This window comes from Sceloporus occidentalis, unplaced genomic scaffold (genome assembly GCF_023333645.1).
Source record: "Sceloporus occidentalis isolate IW3139 unplaced genomic scaffold, rSceOcc1.0.p SCAF_75, whole genome shotgun sequence".
Classification (NCBI taxonomy): domain Eukaryota; kingdom Metazoa; phylum Chordata; class Lepidosauria; order Squamata; family Phrynosomatidae; genus Sceloporus; species Sceloporus occidentalis.
In genome coordinates, this window is record NW_028317055.1 from 2,790,052 (window position 1) to 2,807,358 (window position 17,307).

The window sequence follows — 17,307 nt, forward strand, 5'->3', positions numbered from 1 at the left end:
TAAAATTGAGCAGAAACAGTAAACAATGGCCTTATAGTATGTAACGCTAGCTGTTTTTGGACTACGACTTCCAGCAAATTCTACCCGCCTCGGTCACCTGCCTCACATGATGGAACAGATTCTTAAACATGGCTGCGTTTGAATTGCTTGTGGTTCATAAAGTCAGTATGTAATTGTGTCTGCCTAACAACCCTGTTTGGCACCGACCAGGGGCAATATTTCCACAATCATAAAACATATAAAGATAAACTTTGGATGAATGGTGTACTAATAAAGGTATTACCTACATATTACACTTGTAAAATGCATTAAGGGTTATCATAATGTCAAACAGTTATGATGCCTAACACACTTTCTTCATTCACAGAAGAGATGCAATAGAGATGGAAAAACTGGATGTAAAACTTACTGGTGCCATAACCATACCTAGGAAGTCTACGGGTTTCACCTGGAGATCTCCGAGTGAATCACCGCTTCTCCGGGTCAACACCTGAATCCTCCGGGTCGCGGGAGTGGGGTCTTGACATGCCACGCTCCCTGCCCATTTGCCCTTTAAATCGGCGTGTTTCCCGCTGACGTCAGTGGGCAGTCCTGGCCGCGTCCCGGAGGGGAAGTCTCCGGGTAGGCGGAGTGAAGAAGCTTTTTCTTACTGATTATTTAGTGTAATTTATTTATTCAAGGGACACTCCAGTCATCATCTGTACTTTAGTACAGATGATAGCTGAGTGGTCACTTTAAATTTCCATGGTGTCCCCCTTGCAAATGCATGGGGGGGGGGGTTGTGCCGATCAGAGCTGATTACTGGGCCTCGGGGTCAGTGTTCTGCTGTGGAGAGCACAACTTGACCAGGTAGACTGATTCCACCAACTCCCATGGCTAGCTTGCCCCTTTGGCTATACGTACTTCATGTCTCCTTCGTGGCGCACGAAAGGTGATGCCCTTGGAAGCTCCCAGGTATTGTACAGACATTTAGCATAAAGTTTAAGAAAAGGAGGAAAAGTTGTTTCTTGTGGTCCACGAAGTATTCTGCAGAATCCCTCCCATATGCATTTTTCCTTTCCCACTCCCCAAACTACTTACCATGACGAACAGGCTCAGACTGGTCGTATGGCACACCGGCCTCGGTGGCCAACATCACCTCATACTCAACCGATGTGCTGCTCCAGGAAACTGCTCCCATTAAAAGCAAGTCAAACTACTACCCACCCACGGCATTCCCAGAGACAGCGCCGGAGCCGACAGGAGGTAAGTGAATAACGGGGAGATGTGTTCATCGGAATATAGCTGGGGTGGTGGGTTGAGGGGCAACTGCATATGTGGGGACTCTGAAATGGGGGCACCAAAAATTTTATGGAACAACCCAGCTATTATACGCATTAAAGTGCATGTGATAAATAGTGTCCATTTAATGTTCTGAGAGCCTAGAAACGATGGAAATGGGGGGGCGTAAAGAGGGGCAGAATGGATTTGAATAAATCTCAAGATTGTAAGCTCGTTTGAGCAGAGCGCTCCTCACCTGTTGTTTCTGTAAATCAAATTGTTATGTTATTTACTACATAATATGTCCTGTCTACCTATGATGGCGCTACATAAAACAATAAAAAATAATAATAATCCCACTCACAGGAGCAAGAAGAAGTAAGGGGGTATAAGAAGGGAAAAAAATTATCGAACAATCAACCGAGTAACAATTATTACTCCCCTAATGTGATGACTGTATAAAAGAGCCCTGCAACCTGTATTTTATGTCCATTTGTTTTTGTTGCGCCCAGTCTGTTATTATGTGTGCTTTTGCAGCAGCTGCAGCTCTACTTCTCCCAGATCCCTGCTTGACAATAGGCACAGTGATAATACACAGTGTGAGCCCCGGCTGCTATGGAAGTGCACATCATGCTTCAATCCTCACAGAGAAAGAGAGAAGGGAGGAGAGGGGGGGGGAGCGCCATCTGTGTCATGTGCTCTAGTATTCATGTGTTTACAGTAGGAGATTTCCAGTGCAAGTCTATTACCTGTACTACAGTAAGCACCTGGATGACGTAACGCTGTAATTCCTGTAGCATCAGAGAGCGAAAGCCAGCAAGCAGGGAGAGGAAGATCAAGGAGCAGACGTTCGGTGCGGCCCCTTTAAGGAACCGGCCTGGAAGACCCCCTTAACTGCTCGCTCCGCAGGTTCGCTTCCCGGGTCGGCAACATAAGAAGCCCGGGATAAACGCCTTCAAATACGAGATACTTTTTTGAAAAAAAAAAAAATCATAGCCCGTAAGGATATCGCGGAAGAAAATGGAGGAGCCGGCACATTTAATCCGTCTGATCCATCTGCAGCTGAATGATCAATGAAAGAAGAGACTGTGCAGACACCCGGGATCTAGCAGCCATATGCCAAGTCCGAAGTTGCTCTCGAAGTCCCATCGAAGCTGCGGGCAGACATTGGACTAACAAGGTGGAGGCGATCTTCGGGGGAATTATCTCCACTCCGTCCAGATCGAGTCACACAGACACTCAAATGACAAGACCTGGGAAACTCAACCCGCAGACCGCTCACTGCAGGGCTTCGCATACACAAACTTGGTGATCGCCTATTGCAACCTGAAATATTTTGGAATTTTATGTTATTTGTGGAATCCCTCTTTTTTTGTGTGAATTTTCTCTCCTTGGCTTGTGGACAAAATTCTGATTATAATTTTATTTTGCTTTTTTTTAATAGTTTTTTTTGTAATCAATAGCATATTTGCTATTATTTGCCCCCTATATATATTAATCACTTTTTGGAAAACTTTATGGGGGAGCTGATCCTTTCTGGAGATGATAAGGAAGGAGTTACCTCTGCCACAGGGCTGGGAAGAAGCCAGAGATGTTGATGGGAAAATCTATTACATTGATCATGCCAATAAGACCACCAGCTGGATAGACCCCAGGGACAGGTATGACATATAAATATATATTATTATATATATTTATTATTATATATGTTTATTTGAAAATATTTACCAATGCACTTCCTGTTGTCATCATAACAGCTGTTGCAGGTGCCTGTAGCATTATTGTTTTGTGTGTAAATATATATATATATATTTAAATTTTGTGGATTATTTTATTTATTTTATCCTTTTGTAGTTTTTTTAAGTGGAATTTTGAGATGATTGCAGTAACTTATAAAATTTGATACTACCTGATTGCTATTGACTGGCTGTTGTATATTATTAAACTATAATTATTGTGTGCTGTTGGTATACTATATGGAAATTCTAGTCATTGTTGGGGGTTAGATTTGTTGCTACTGGGTATGTTTCAAATTCATATTTATTTTACTGATGTGATGGAAGAACTTAGAAAAAAAGCATGTTTAACCCTTGTACACTGCATAGGTTAAATCATGTACACAAGCATGACAGGTCTGTGTAATAGAATAATAAAAACACAATAAATTAGATTGTAATTATATTTCTAAAGAACAGTTTTCATGCAAACTGCTTAATCTGGAGCAACAGACAGAAATTCATTTGGTTTCCAGGGTAACTTCTCCTGTTCAGAACTTTGCCCTAGAAGAGCCTTTATAAAAAGGGCCTTTCTTAGTAAGAACCATACTAGTAATTTGCATACTGTCTTTCAGTAAGTAAAAAAACAAACATTTTATTTTATTTTTTTAATTTATTTTATATTCCATTTAAAATGTATTATTTTTGTAATATTTTTTATATTCCATTTAATTTTTTTTATTTTTTATATTTCATTTAAAAATTTTTTTTTTTATATTTCATTTAAAATGTTGGTTTTTTAAAAAAAAAAAAAACAGCACTTAACATGACTCATTTCTTTTCTAGAATCTGATCAAATGTATTTGTATATTTCTGGCAAGAGAGCCCAGGTTATTACAGTATAGAATTAACCATTTATTTGTATGAGCTACCTGGTTGCTTAGGAAGTTCTGCCCATTGCTAATTAGTCCCGGAAAGATTAGCCATGTTTACCAGGGAATATATCTGTAAACTGATTTGCATGGTTGCCTGGATAGTTATATTGCATAGATATAATTGTTTTGTTACAAATTAATAAACATTGAGTATGTTTTGTAAACCTTGCACTTGTTATATTATGTTTTATTATATCAGGTTTGGTGCAATTTTTGTTGCTTTATAATATTATTTGGCATGGAACAGGATCAGACAATGTGTATTTAAAACAGGCCTTATATCACAAAAATGTAGCTTTATTGTAAAGAATTCTATGATATTATTGGCACTACCAATTTCCTGCATGGTTCTTTGATAGTATCTCAGGAAGTTGATGTTAAAGGTGCTGTCCCACTTAGACTAAACATTAATTGTATTCTAGTACAAAGAGTCAAAGCTGTGACAGCTAGGTGTCCATGGCTAGGTATGAATGAGACAAAATTTTACAAATTTAACATAATTTTCATTTACTAGCAATAGGAGCGATGTTTCCAATGCTGCATTTACAAAGTTCAGTTCAACAGGTATAACAGCGCCATTAAATCTGGGTTCCATGTTGTGCAATGTTGTAAAGGGACATAGCAGCCATCGTATGAACTTTAATATGAATTAATTTTACCATTTTGGCCCTTGCGCAGATTGTGCAGAACTCCTGCCAATACAATTGCCTCCTCGGCTCCTAAACTTAGAGGAGATGTGTGTATTAATAATAATAAAATCATTACATATATTATAGTGATTTTCAGTGGAACACATATAAGGCTTAATACAAATCGCTCCTATGGAAATAAGCATTAATTTTAGTACATTTTATCATTTTATTAAGAAAGTGTTTTGCATAAGTACATTTGACATCGACAGGGTTAATATCCCTGGTATTATTGTTGTCTTTTGTTGTTATTTGAGTTTTTGGTCACCAGTGTCACAACTAGCCACTAAGTATGCCTGCTATGTATGCATCAGGTGAAAAGAATTTCTGAACATAAACAGAGACAAATACTATAAAACCTAATAAAATGCAGAATGTAAACCACATAGCAAGGTGTGTTTGCTAACCACTGGTACATTAGAAGAAGACCACATACCGTACTTATTTATAAATTGTTTTCATTATGATCAGTGTATTTGACTTATTAAGTGCCATAAATGTGAGCAGCGCCTTGAACACACCTATGGTACTCAGAGGGTTAATCATGAGAGTCTCATTATTGATCATCTTTGTTGTTTTTTCAGAAGTTTGTTACATGAACAGAAGTTTTCAGTGACTCTACAAATACACTATATGGACAAAAGTATTGGGACACCAACAGGAGTTTTATGACATTGCATCTAATACATAGACATTAGTATGTAGTTGGTCCAAAATATATGTATAATCTGTAGGGTTGTCTAAAATGTCTTGGTATGTCCCCTTGAGCATACCAAGACATTTTGGAGAATGCTATGCTTCCAACTTTGTGGGAACAGTTTGGGGAAGGCCCTTTTCTATTCCAGCATGACTGTGTCCCAGTGCACAAAGCAACGCCATAAAGACATGGTTGGATGAGTTTGGTGTGGAAGAACTTGACTGGCCCTCACAGAGCCCTGACCTCAAGCCTATCAAGCACCTTTGGAATGAACTGGGACAGGGATTGCGAGCCAGGCCTCCTTGTACAACATCAGTGCCTGACCTCACAAATGCTCTACCGGATGTGTTTCTTGAAAGCAATAATATTACAAGTTATGGATATTAGATTAATAGGGACAGAACGTTGATCCAGGGATTTATTCTGATTGCCATATTTGGAGTCGGGAAGGAATTTTCCCCCTGGTATGGGGCAATTGGCATCTGCTTCATAAGGGTTTTTTGCCTTCCTCTGGATCAACACAGTAGGGACACAATATGTATATAGGTTGAACTTGATGGACTTTGGTCTTTTTTCAACCTTATGAACTATGTTACTATGGATGAAGGGGCAATATTTCTCACAGAAACACTCTAAAATCTTATTAAGAGTCAAATCTGCAAAGGGGGGTTGGGCAACTACATATTAATGTCAGTGTACCTAGAATACAGTGTCATCAAAGTCCTTGTTGGTGTAATGGTCAGGTGTCCCAATACTTTTGTCCATATAGTGTAAGTGTGTAGCAGAAAATGGTCCAACGGCAGAATATCATATGATCAAAGAAGGCAATTTCTTCCTCGCCCCCTCTGATAAGCAAAAGCAATCACGTACATATCATGATTATAAATGCATTACGTTCACCATAAGCATTCAGTAGCCTCATGCTGTGTTTGTGGGAGTTGAACAGAGCTACCTGCTTGTCCATGGCCCATGGCTGCACATCACATAGTGATCCACAAGCTGTCAGGTCCAGCCATTGACTGTTTAATAATAATCAGAGTACTCTGCCAACCCCTCATAGTGCGTGGCAATTCAGGTCTGTCCTTTCTCTGACACAGACCACCCTAACCATTTCCTCATACTCCTGAGTGCTGCCAAACAAGGAGGGCCATGTTATGTCATCCTCATAATTCGGCAGCACACTGGAGAGATAACTGAAGGAGGCCCCTTCAATGACTTCTAAATTGAGCTGGAATTGTTATTTGCATAATATAGGTATGGTATGGTGTGTTATCTTTATGTGATATTCCTTTGCTGTCTGACTGGTTTGCCTTTTGAAGATGCCTACCTCAGATACAGTGTGCATTATGTGAATATATATATTTTCATTCTGAGCATTATAAATTGGTGTATGGGACTGGTGTGGTAGAATTTCTGCTCAGCAGAAGATTTTTACCTTGGTTGTTACACCTTGTGCACTACATGACATCAGTAAATCAAGGAGATAATTTTATCAGTCAATATTATTTCTGTCTCGGACGTTATAGGGCATTTGTTCTCCAACACTGAGTGTTCTACACCTGCAAGACTCTTGGAGCCCAGGTTGCTAGAAGACAAACTATTACTAGTTGTTAAATAGTAGCATAGCGATTTAGTTTGAAAAAAAGACCCATCAGGTTCAACCTTCAGAAGTCAAAAACCCTAACTGAAGTGACATCCAATTGTTTCAATGTGGGATTTTTGTGCCTTCCTCTTGAACAAGGGTCAACTTGGTGGCCATGTGTCTTTTTTGAGTGGTCAAGCATTCTGAATTCTACTGGGGGGGCTTTAAAGTTCACCCACCCCCTTTCCTTTTCCTTTTCACATTGAGCAGCCTCCATCCAAATACCAAACTGCCTTAGTTACCAGCATCTACTTTAACCGTTTGTCCTTGTGGTGGCAAATGAGTGGTTTTGGTTGTTTTTAGAGATTCCTTTTCTTAAGTAGCATTAATCATCGTTTTACCAATTCTGTTTCATTATACAGTATATCTTATGTAAACCATTCATTGCAGAAATGACCAGCCATTGATAGTTGAGTAATTATAAGAAATATTGTTCAATAGGTGTAAATAATAATTCTCTTTTTTCAGTAGTATAATTGGAGGCCTTTTCCTTATGCGCAGGATAAAGACCGCACACAGAGCAAACAAATGGCACTGTTATGTCATGCAGTAAATGAACAATACAATTTCATGTTGATGTTGACAACAACTCACTGCGTGTGGACAGGTTTCATGGACGTGTCAGCATTTAGATCCCAAGGCTTAACTATATACGTAGAGCGGGACTTTATAAGGTGTGGGTTTATATTTTCAGAAAATAAAAAGAGGTAATCAGGATAAAATGATCACACATTAAACTGCTGAAAAATGAGCATTGATAAAAAATGACAGGCATTCACTAGTTTTATTAAAATAAAATATGAAAACCCTTTGTAAAGTACTGATATAGCTGAGAATGTGCTACTTGTCCCTAAGACTTATCTATACTGGCCTTTCAGTTGATGCCGAACTATCATTCTCATGATCCTCTGACACAGCGGTAGAACTACAAGATACCTGTGAGAAACCGCAACAGTTCTGCACCTTGATGAGCTTGTGATACATTATTTTATTGTGTCCGTTTTTGTTTACACACTTACATTCACTACCCCAAAACGGGAAGGGGGGTAGAGAGATCCCAAACACCATTGGCGACGGGGTGCAGAGTAATTTTAAGAATTATTTGTACCTGCACCTTCATGATTGCTATGTTACTAGCACTACGAGCATGGAAAGCACACCTGATTTACGTTAATTCAAAACGACTCAAAATTCCTATTTTATAGGATTCTTAAAGGATTCTTAAACAGAAATATTGTTTGTTCACTTTAGACCAATAAATGTTTGTTAAACATTCTTAGGTATTTGTACATTGATTCATTTCTAGTTCCACAAACAGCTGTGAGTGATAAAGGTTGTCAAATCCTCAGGTGTATGCACATTCCATACTTTACAATAACAAGCAATCTATCTGCACTCATAATGTTCCAGTCTTGTTTCTGATTAAGAAGGCATGGCATTAATAACAGAATCTGGTTTATTCACGGCTTACAAAATAAATAAATAAGTAAATAAGGCATTACCAGCATACCCCATGTTAACGTACACGATGGGTCCAAAGCATGTAAGTGAGTGTATGTAAACAGGGGAATGGTTACGCTGTATGTTCTTACCCGAGTGTCTTTAAAGTGAAGGCTCTTATAGCTGGTATCCCTGTATGTAATATATTTAGGTGCTCTGTACATATGTCATTCATTAACGAAATGATTGTGCTTATGTATTGTGCATTGTGCACACTGTTGTGTGCATACATATTGGCAATGTATTCATTTTGAAAAACACATTAACACTATTTGTGCTTTTATTATCATTTTAACTTTTTTTGGGGGCCATTATCAACAGCTGTGCTCTCTGCGGGATTTAGTATGGTGTGTATTTGGGTGACTACATGGTTGTGTTAGTTTGAGTATCTGGGTATGTTTGTGTGAGTGTCTGGGTGTGTATGTGCATGTCGGTTAGTGTTGAGTATCTGTCTGTAAATGTGTCTGGTTGTGTTAGTTTGAGTATCTGGCTATGGTTGTGTGAGTGTCTGGGTGTGTATGTGCATGTGGGTTAGTGTTGAGTATCTGTCTGTACATGTGTCTGGTTGTGTTAGTGTGAGTGGGTATGTTAGAATGGTGTTTTGGTGTTTGTTAGTGTTAAATGTGTTAGAGTAAGTGTCTATGTGCATGTGTGTTAGTGCGAGTGTCTGGATATGAGGGAGAGCTTTGGGTCTCCTGACTGAAACGTTAGGAGGGAACTGCCAGATGGTGATAGATTTGATTAGAAAAATCTCCATCCTATAAACAACTACTGGCCATGTTTTTCAAAGCAAAAACTGGTGAATTTTGAGACAGTGCCAAATGTGGAGCTTTGACCATAGAACTATGGAACTGTGCCATGACCGAGGAATCATCTTAGTTTTGTTGAACAAGGCTCCATACGTATTAATGCGATAAGCACTCTAAAAACATAAAGTACATACTGTGGGTTGGTCAAAAGTAAAACAACTGGCAACATACCTATTTTCTACGTGTGCCATTTTACTTGCACATATGGGTAGAATGACGTCATACTCTGTGTCACTGTATGTGACGGCACGTAGATCTTTTTATTTCCAGGTCCTTTGTAAAAACGATTTCATTGTAGCCTACTGCCTGAGGAATGCAGGAGGTTAATAAATGGTTAACTAGGTTGTTTTCTTTTTTATGACCTGGATGAATGATTAGTCCAGCTCTCAGCCTTTGCAGAAGGATTTGTGCATTCCTGGCATTGCCTGCTGCTGTGGTATGTGCGCTGGGCTGACCACAGATCTGTCTGCTGGGGGTACAGAACTCTCCCACTTAGGATAAAGTGAGAGAAGTCTAATAAGTCATGTCAGCTTTTCTTATCTCTGTTGGCTCAGTGGAATTGGAGACGCACTTTATTTGCTAAGAAGTGGGAGCGCTTTCCCTTTTAGAAAAGATGTAAACGTTCTATAATTGAACATATGAAAATCATTGTTCAGGTGTCTTGAATTACACAGAAGCTTTAAGATCGGCTAAATACTCTGTGTAAATTTAAACGTGTCATGCATTACTCAATGAGAATTATTACTCAAGATCATGCACTTGGTGTTCAATACCCATAATGTAATAATCAGTGGCATCCAACCTTTTATCACAGGGTAATAAAGCCTTACAGCATTGCCCAAAGAAGACTAAACATTAAGTTAAGATATATGGCCGAGGGGAGATAAGTTGATGAAACCTAGCAGGCCAGGTAACAGGACATTAGGTAGCCTGTTGCTATCCATTAATTTATCCGCTACGTACTTTCTTGGCTCATTAAATATGAGTTTTAGAACAACTTGAGAACCCTGTATTAGATGCTGCAGTGTATATGCAATGAGGAAGATGTTGAGTTAGGACCAGGAGACAGAGGAGACTGATTTATAACAGGGACTTGGGCCATTGATTATAACTCCATAATAGATGTTTGGATGTAAAGGTAAATGGAAAGATAGTTCAAATACTGTTAGTGTTCCAGGTAAGCTGGTGCACAAGTGAAAGTTTATAGTTAATTAAAATGAACCCTCTACAATAAATGACCAGATATATAAAAAAATGAAATTTTCAGCTCAGATTATAATATACATGTTAAAATTGCCAATTGGCGATTTGCATTCAGACCAATTCATTTAATAAGTGTAAATTTGTTATTATATAATAACTTAAACATCTAATTTTTTATGGGGAAAAAATCTATATAAAAGCAAACATACAAAGGAAATCTAATGCTGTTACAACTCATATCCTTTGCTTGGTTGTTAAACCCTTAAGCTAACAAAGCTAACAGGGATTTATAACCCAGGACAAATTCCCTAGCAGATATATCAGGTCTGCTGCAATATGATAATTAAATGGAAGCAATATATAAAATGCAGTAGCCAGTCTGGAAGATAATTAGCCCCAAGTTGTATTAGTTTTTTTCTTTGCCCCACAGACAGAGGTTTACTGTGCATAGGTACGCATGGGCTTATTACATAAATTCCTATCAATTTGTGGCATAAAAAAGGCTCAGTAAAGTGTTCTCCCAAGCACTACGTTTCATCACACCCTCTTTGGCCATTTAAGATGTTGTGAGCAGTGTTGTAACTACTGGGGGACCCCTTTGTTTGGAGGCACTGGCAAGCTGTTTGGTGACAAAAATGGCACTGACAAACAGTTTGGGAGAGAAATGTTTTGGGGAAAAGGTGCCACTCACAACTCTTCGGGGGCAAAGGTGGCACCGTGGGACACGTTGTTTGTGAAGTCAGGATGAACAGGTATCACATATTTACTACAAATATGTTCTCTGAAAAAAAGCAATATCAGATATTATTTTTACATTGACATGTTTAATATCAAATATGTTTAATATCAACTGGACTGGTGTGGTTAATAGGTCTGGCAGGTATATGTTCACGTAGGCATGTTCTGTCCCGCTTCTTTAGAAAACTATAAACATAAATTATACCTATGAAACCTGGTAGGTGGAGAGGCCTGCCATAACTGTTAAACCAATGTGACCTTTAATAGACTGTATGTTACAGCATTATCTATTATCTTGTCAGTTACAGGTAGAAGCTGAAAAGCTACCTATATGTACCTGAAGAACCATTGAGAAACAAAGTAAAGCCCACCCATTGCTTTCCCTTTCTTGATTCTCAGAGCGGTACCAGCTAATGTGCCCAAAGCTGGGTAAATAAGGAGAAGGCATAATTGGGATTATACATACAGAGTAGGCATTGTGCAGATAGCTTAAAGGAGTGCAATAACCATAGCAACCAGAGGATATGGCCATACCTCTCCTGTAAGCTCTCATATCAACTCTTCTTTTAGTTAAAAAACCTAAAATATCTGTAGCTAGACATCAATTTCAGTGACAAGTCCTGTTATTGGTTAGTATGGGACATTGGAAATGATTTGCACAGAAAATTACAGAAAAGCAGCAGTGTGTTTTACAACTGCGGTAAGCGGAGTTTGCTTCATGAAAGAGAGGGATAAAACCATTAAAGTAGTTAGTAATGATTTGGAAAAATGAGTAAGTGGAACAGAACCTTTAAATTGCAAACTTGGTGGATTGGGTTTGTCAACCTTGATTTATCAGACAATTATTATTGTTGTTAACCTACAAAGTGTTAACAAGAAGGACTTGTGCCAATGAACTCCTTCGCTAAATACCTCCTCACTCCTGAGAAGTGCTGGTTGCTACCTCACACTTTCTAAGTGTCCCAGTTAAGGAGTAACAGTCCCTTCCTACTTTCCTACCTCTTTTCTAGAAGCTCAGAATATTTACATGGTATGTGTGTGTATCACAGTGTTCTAGAGTCCTAAAAGCCACAATAATACGTATATAAACAGCTGTACACATTAAATTGTGTAAAAAAAATATTCTGGTAAATACGTTATACATAAGTAACTATCACCAGGTCCCAAAGTCATATAGCAATGTTTGTCTTTCTTCTGACATTTCGAATGTTGTAAGGTATGCCACCCATTAAAAAAAATATATATACAAAATACTTTTTAAGCGGTTCTAGGGTTTTAGTAAGTAGGTTCTTATTGGTTCTGTGCTATTACATCATTTACGTAATGCTGTGATGTCACTGTTAATGCACTCTAGTGCGATAGTCATAATGTTCTACGGCAAGTAAATTTAGCCACATTTATTACAATTATTTACAGGCAAAGTATATACTGTGCAAGGAAAGAACCTGCAAGCCAATGTAGGCAAAGGAAAAAAAACAATGTTGTAGCCTCTTTTCATTACTAAAATCTAAATTGTAATAGAAAATGACAATGATGTTTGCGCTCAACTTCTTATAAAATTATCCCATTAAAATAATGGAAACTAAACTCCAATTCGGTTTTCAAGCTTACCACTAATGAATTCTCGCTAACCATTTTTGTTTCGGGTTGTGAGTCGTGCTTCGTGATGAAAATCATTGCAGTTTTTAGAGACACTCGATATATGTTAAGAATTACACAAGGAACAGAAGCAGGAGCCTTTGAATGAGTCGAAGAACAAGTAATAGAATAGATCTCCTGTGCGTACTGAATTATTAAAGGTTTCCTAAGTGAAAGAAAATAGCCTCTAAGTCACCCCAGTCTAGGTCAGGCCAAGTCGAGTTCTCTAATGGCAGTGAATTGTCATTTCCTCACCTTGTACATCATTTCAAGTCAGCCACTTCGGTGCTACATGCTTTTTTAACACAGTAAAAGGGAATAGACTCATTTAACTTAAAATGGTATGAAATCATCGCCTCTTCAACTCAAACTTGCAATTGTTTTTCTGATTTTCTTAAAAAAGTATAGCCGGTCAAAAAAAAAAGCAAAAAAGGTTGTAGTGTGGCATTGGGAGGAGGGAGAGATGGAAAAGGAGACATACTTTTATACTTCTCTCTCTCTCTTCCTTGTTGATTCGCTGGATTTTTCAGTTCTTGAACTTATACCGAAAAAGGTGTTGCAAAACAGAATTCTAGAAAGCAGGTAGCCACTTCTGCTCTGTTGCTTCATACTCTTTAAGAGCAGTTATTACAATTTATATTTGCTCTTTTTATCTTTTTATCTTTAATAGGTATTTGTCTTGCAGAACTGCCATCTACTGTATCATTGATTTATTTCACTGATTTAGGTAAACTCAGCTATTTTTATTTAAATAACCTTGTTTATATGAAATTGTTATAGATAAGGGTCATAGAAAGTGGTCCCATAATAGTTGGTGGGCTGGAAAATGGAGTTCCAAGTGAGAGGTATGTATGTGTGCAGTGCCCAGTATCCAGCGGCAGCAAATACCCCAGGTCTTCTCTAGCAGCCCAGGTGCGTACCCTGTACCTGATGGGATGTTAAGAGCATATGTGAGAGGTGTTAGACCCCCCTCTCCTTCATTGAAACCTGGCTGGTATCTGGCAGACAATACCAGAATTGATAAAAGAAATAAAAAAACATATGGAAATGGAGAAATGCTAAATATACATATGTTGGGGCAATCTGGCAGCAAAGGGTTAAAGTTTTATAAAATGCTTGGGGCATCCTAGTGACCCACTTCTTGGTGCTATCAAAGTGTGGCATGCATTGTGTTTGTGGTAGGACCATCTGGAGAATATTTACAGTCCGGCAGTGATGAGGTCAGATCTTGAATGCCTTATGTGTAATCACTTTTCTACTCCCCTCCCCAACAACGGAAGCTTAGTCATCAAAAGATATCCGCTATGAGTCTTTTACGCAAATCTCAGTCTTTATCAAATGCACAAGTGCAGATTTTATTTATAGAAAATCATGTTAAAATCAGTTTCATATTTTTTATTCATGCAAAAAAATCCCTGATATAATAGGGTTCAGGTTTCAGAATGTCACTCTGATATTGGAACATGTATTACAAAGGTTGTTTGAACTTGCATATCTGTCTCTCTTTGAGTACGACCATAAACTCTAGGTGTGTATGATGTGCGCAGAACTAGTCTCGTCACATAACTCCCCAGGATTCAGAATCATACTCAAAACGTCAGAGGTTCAAAATGAGACACATTCATTTGTGGTTGTGGTTAAAGGTAGGGAGCATAGCCAAAGGGAGGGTTTAAGAAAAAGTACCCCTCAGTAGACTGTCCCATGCAAAATGGGAAAATCTGGAGGTACGTTCAGAATGGCCATTTTGGACGCAAGGGTAATGCCAAAGGACGGTCCAAACAGTCACGCATTTACAGCTTGTTTAAAACATTGGCTATTTTTGCTTCAGTGACCTCGAGGACAGAGGTTTGTGGCTGTCGGACACCTCTCATCTTTTCTAATGTCAAAAGATTTTTTCTTAGGGGGTGTGATTTGAGACTTGACACAATTATTTTTGTAATTTAAAGCATTTAGAAACAAAATAAGCCATTATATTGGCACAGTTACATTTATAAATAAAACCCGTGTCTTTTACAGTTGGAGAACACTATGATACACGCATACCCACTGAATCTTTCCAAAAGGTTATAAGAACTACCTACACCTGAGTCCAAAAGTGGGACAGTTGTACCTCTTCTTTTGCCTCTTATGGCACCCCTAAAAATTACACATACCATATTCTGCTTTTGTGGCTAAGAACATCACAGCTGTCAACTGTTTTGATTTTGTTAGGGCATCCTGACAGCTGAATTTATGTTAACCTCTTTTTTTAATTAACCTTCTTAGAGTAGGCCTAAAATCACCAAGGTTTAGGAGGCCTAAAGAAATTTCCACAGCTTCCCTGCTATATATAACTAATAACCAGAAATATATGGAGACTGTATTCCAAAAATAACATGCTGTTTGATACTTTTATTTTATCAAGGGAAATACTAATTTTTCCATTCCGATAATAGAACATGCAACAAGGGAATGAATTATCACAACCATGAGGTTGATTTACTAATCATCCCTGGAGACTGTTTAGGTAGTAGAGGCTGTCTTGAAAATAAACAATAGCAGTGATTTTATCATTTACATTTTGCCACCACTAATAAATGATGGATTTAGTAATCCAAGTTCTAGTAATGTTGAGAAGCTAAACTTTCTTTACTTTAGTTGTTGTGGACATATTGGATGTAGTCTTTGGATGATACACATCTCTAAGTGGGGACGGTAGAGATTAGGACGTGGTACTCTCCTGCATGGAAGCTCAGTTGCTGACTGATCAGTTTTCCAAGGTGTTTATTTGTATATATCAACGTTTCAATGTCCCATGCCAGGACACGTGTGTGCGTGTGATGTTCCATGCCTATTATTCTCATGTAGCGCTCTATCCATGCAACTGCTCTTTTGTGCATCCATGCCAAGCTGCAGAACATCAGGTATCAGGTATCACTGGTATATATACCATATCATATACCATACCATATACTGGTATATATATATACCATATATATACCATATACTATATACATAGTCTAGGTTGCTCATTTCCTTGGGTTGTCAAAGCAAAGTTTTTTCACACACACACACACACATATATATATATATATATATATATGTGTGATTAGTAGCTCGGTATATTCTGTATTGTAAACCCATTTGAGCAGGGCCCTCCTAACCTCTAGTACGGTACTTAGTTGTTATGGTTTCCCTGTTTGCCATAACATGATGGTTCTATATACATATAAACAATAAGCATTCAAGGTAACGCCATACAATTTTTTTACATTTCATAATTCAATTATCCTAAAAGTTATTGTCAAAATCCATTTTTGCTTCCCTTTATCTTCTCCGCGTCAAAATGACAGTGAAAAGTCTTTCATTCCTGTCATTGTTCCAGTTGGCGTCCAGCTACAAACCTGTCAGCTTTACCAGCTGATGTAGCTCTTTCATACCGAATGTATTAGGACTGAAGATTCTGTGACAGCATAGTTTTATATTCTTTAAAGATAGAATCATTTAAATTCAAGCTATAAATAAAATCTAGGCAAATATAAATGTAAACCATATGTTAGCAATGTATGTTTACCAATGATGTTGTGTCCAATCATATTGTGGACTACGGCTTACATTGTGCCAGGGCCTGCAAAGTGGTTAATCCATATTTTAGTGCAATAAGCTGGTACTGTCCCTCGATGCTATCATATGTTTAATATCTAGTTTCCAGTGGTTACAACAAAGCGCGTAAAAATCATTTGAAATTACTTAAGGGTAATGTTAATGTTACATCATACAAAAACATTTTAGACCGTTGTGTGGCACCTGTTTGGAGAAGGCCATTTTCTATTCCAGTGCATAAAGCAAGGCCGTTAAAGACATGGTTTGATGAGTTTGGTGTGGAGGAACTCGACTGGCCTGCACAGAACCCTGACCTCAACCTCACCGAACACATTTGGGATCAATTGGAATGGAGCTTGCGAGTCAGGCCTTCTCGTCCAACATCAGTGCCTGACCTCACAAATGCCCCGTTGTGGCTGCATGGGGACAAATTCCCACAGATCTTGTGGCAAGCCTTCCCAGAGACGTGGAGACTGGTATAGCCAGAAACTCCAGATTAAAATCCATGGTTTTGGAATGTGATATACAACAAGGTCATATAGGTGTGATGGTCAGGTGTCCACATACTTTTGGTCATATAGTGTACCATGGGAAATGGTATCTTAATATCTTCTGAGGAACTGCATGATGGATCCTACCTATCACATTTATTCTGATTTGTTAAGTTGCTGACTATTGTTGATTGGCTCTGGAAGCTTTTATAAGGAAGCTAAATGAGGCAAGATGAAGAGACAGAGCTTCAGGACAGGAAATTGATTAGCAGATAACTAAGATGCTGGCTCTGCTACAGGCTGCTATAAACCTTTAAAACATATATTAAATTGCTGAGGTATTGCAGGTTAACGGAAATGCGTAATAGGGGAAATTAAGTACAAAGTTGTGAAGCACAAATTATAATG

At 38.3% G+C, this 17,307-nt stretch overlaps 1 protein-coding gene across 1 annotated transcript in view; it reads left to right on the forward strand.

Annotated features, from left to right (window-relative positions):
* Positions 1 to 2,802: 2,802 nt before the first annotated feature.
* Positions 2,803 to 17,307, forward strand: part of LOC149285891 (protein KIBRA-like) — an 88,376-nt gene continuing 73,871 nt past the window's right edge. Inside the window, exon 1 of the mRNA XM_089494775.1 lies at positions 2,803 to 2,921. Coding sequence (XP_089350901.1) covers positions 2,803 to 2,921 — 119 coding nt within the window. The remainder of the gene's footprint in view (positions 2,922 to 17,307) is intronic.